Genomic DNA, 1789 nt, shown 5'->3' with positions numbered 1-1789 from the left:
GCTACCGGTTCTGCTGAAGTGGTGTGAACTGGCTCAATCCCACCACTGCAGAGTGTCAATATCTTCTTATCACAATATAGAATGTAATAAATATATTAATGTTAAAATGTGAGCATTATATTGTATTTTATTTTGCTAAAGGTTACTACATGTAATTCCAGCTTTTCAACCATTTATATAAGTTTCTATGTGTGATTCTCTGGACTATACCCAGTGCATCCAAATAAGTACATTGGAGTTCACAAGTATTAAATGAAAATAAAGATGTTAGTCTTTAGGACACCAAAACTTGTGGAATTTTAGCAAAAGTTGCTTAAGATTTCAACTTAACAGATTCTGTATTTTGATTTGTAATCCTTTGGTTAAAAAACCTCCATAAAGCAGCTTTGATATCCTTATTCCTCATGCTATAGATTACAGGGTTCATCATTGGAGGGATCACAGAGTAGATCACTGCCAGGACCGCATCCCAATTGTAAGAAGACTCAGAATTTGATATGAAATGAGAAAATATACCTGTACCAATGAATAAGCAGACAACAAGCAGATGAGGAATGCAAGTAGAGAAGGCCTTTTGTCTACTGGCCACTGAGGACATGCTTAGTACAGTCTTAAAGATTTTTACATAGGACATGACAATTAAAATAAAAGAAACAACAGCAACCAAAGCACTAAAGAGAAGAACCCGGATTTCACTGAATTTGGGATCAAAGCAGGAAATCTTCATGAGGTGTGGGATTTCACAGAAGAACTGATGGATGACTTTGGAACAGAAGGGCAATGAAAAAAGGGTTCCTGCATGCATGGCAGCATTAAGAAAGCCGAGCATCCATGCAGCCCCTGCCATCTGGAAGCAGCTTCCCCATTTCATCACAGACACGTAATGTAAAGGATGACAGATAGCCACATATCTGTCATAGGCCATAACAGTGAGAAGGAAAAGGTTTGATGACAGGAAGAAAACAAAGAAAAACATTTGCACAGCACATTCAGAATAGGATATCTTTCTTGTGTTCATGAGGGCACTGGCCATTGACCTGGGAATGGTGACAGAGGTGGATCCCAAATCAACAATTGCTAAATTGACCACAAAGAAGTACATTGGTGTCTCAAGATGGTTGTTCATCACTACCAAGGTGATGAGGAGAAGATTTCCTATCAGGATAGCCAGATACATCAGGAGGAAGATCACAAAGTGCAAAAACTGGAACTCCCGTTGTTCAGAAAATCCCGTAAGCAAGAAATCCATGATGACGGTTATATTGGGCATCATTTCATTGATATTTTAACTGTCAAGAAAGACATATGGTTTAAACCTGGAGATTTTCAGCTGCATGACATCCTATGAAATACCTCAGGCTGGATTGCAAGCCTATTTAGATTCTTTATGTATAATTGAGGGGCAATGGGGCCTGTTATTTTGGCATTTCACTGAAGTTTTAACTTTTGGAAAACAAAGGCCATATAAGCTTTTTCTGTGATGACATGATCCCAGATATACACCAACCATTTTATATTTAATATATCTCCTGTGTACAAAGGCCATATCTTGAACTGAAAAGACAGTTCTTCATAGCCTTGAAATGTTAGAGAGAGCCCTTTCTTCTACTATTACAGAGATTTTATCTGCAGCCATGAGATATATTCATGGATGTGAACTGTCAAGAGAAAGTTCAATGTCTGTTGATTAGCACAAAACTAGTACTTCAGTGTTTTATTGAACATATTACATTTCTCCTTTTAGGTTTTAAACTATTGTTATCAAAACAATGAATACAACAACAACAAA

At 37.2% G+C, this 1789-nt stretch overlaps 1 protein-coding gene across 1 annotated transcript; it reads right to left on the bottom strand.

Moving 5' to 3' along the window:
- Window positions 1–313: 313 nt before the first annotated feature.
- LOC308677792 (olfactory receptor 14I1-like) lies at window positions 314–1183 on the bottom strand (the record flags this gene model as incomplete). Its single annotated transcript, XM_081344488.1, has 1 exon — window positions 314–1183. Exon 1 carries the CDS (start codon window positions 1175–1177, stop codon window positions 314–316), a length of 864 nt encoding a protein of 287 aa, XP_081200614.1. The 5' UTR covers window positions 1178–1183.
- Window positions 1184–1789: the final 606 nt, after the last annotated feature.

Source organism: Vipera berus (assembly GCF_964194415.1).
Source record: "Vipera berus genome assembly, chromosome: Z".
Lineage (NCBI taxonomy): Eukaryota > Metazoa > Chordata > Lepidosauria > Squamata > Viperidae > Vipera > Vipera berus.
This window is presented reverse-complemented; position numbering and strand designations above follow the sequence as displayed.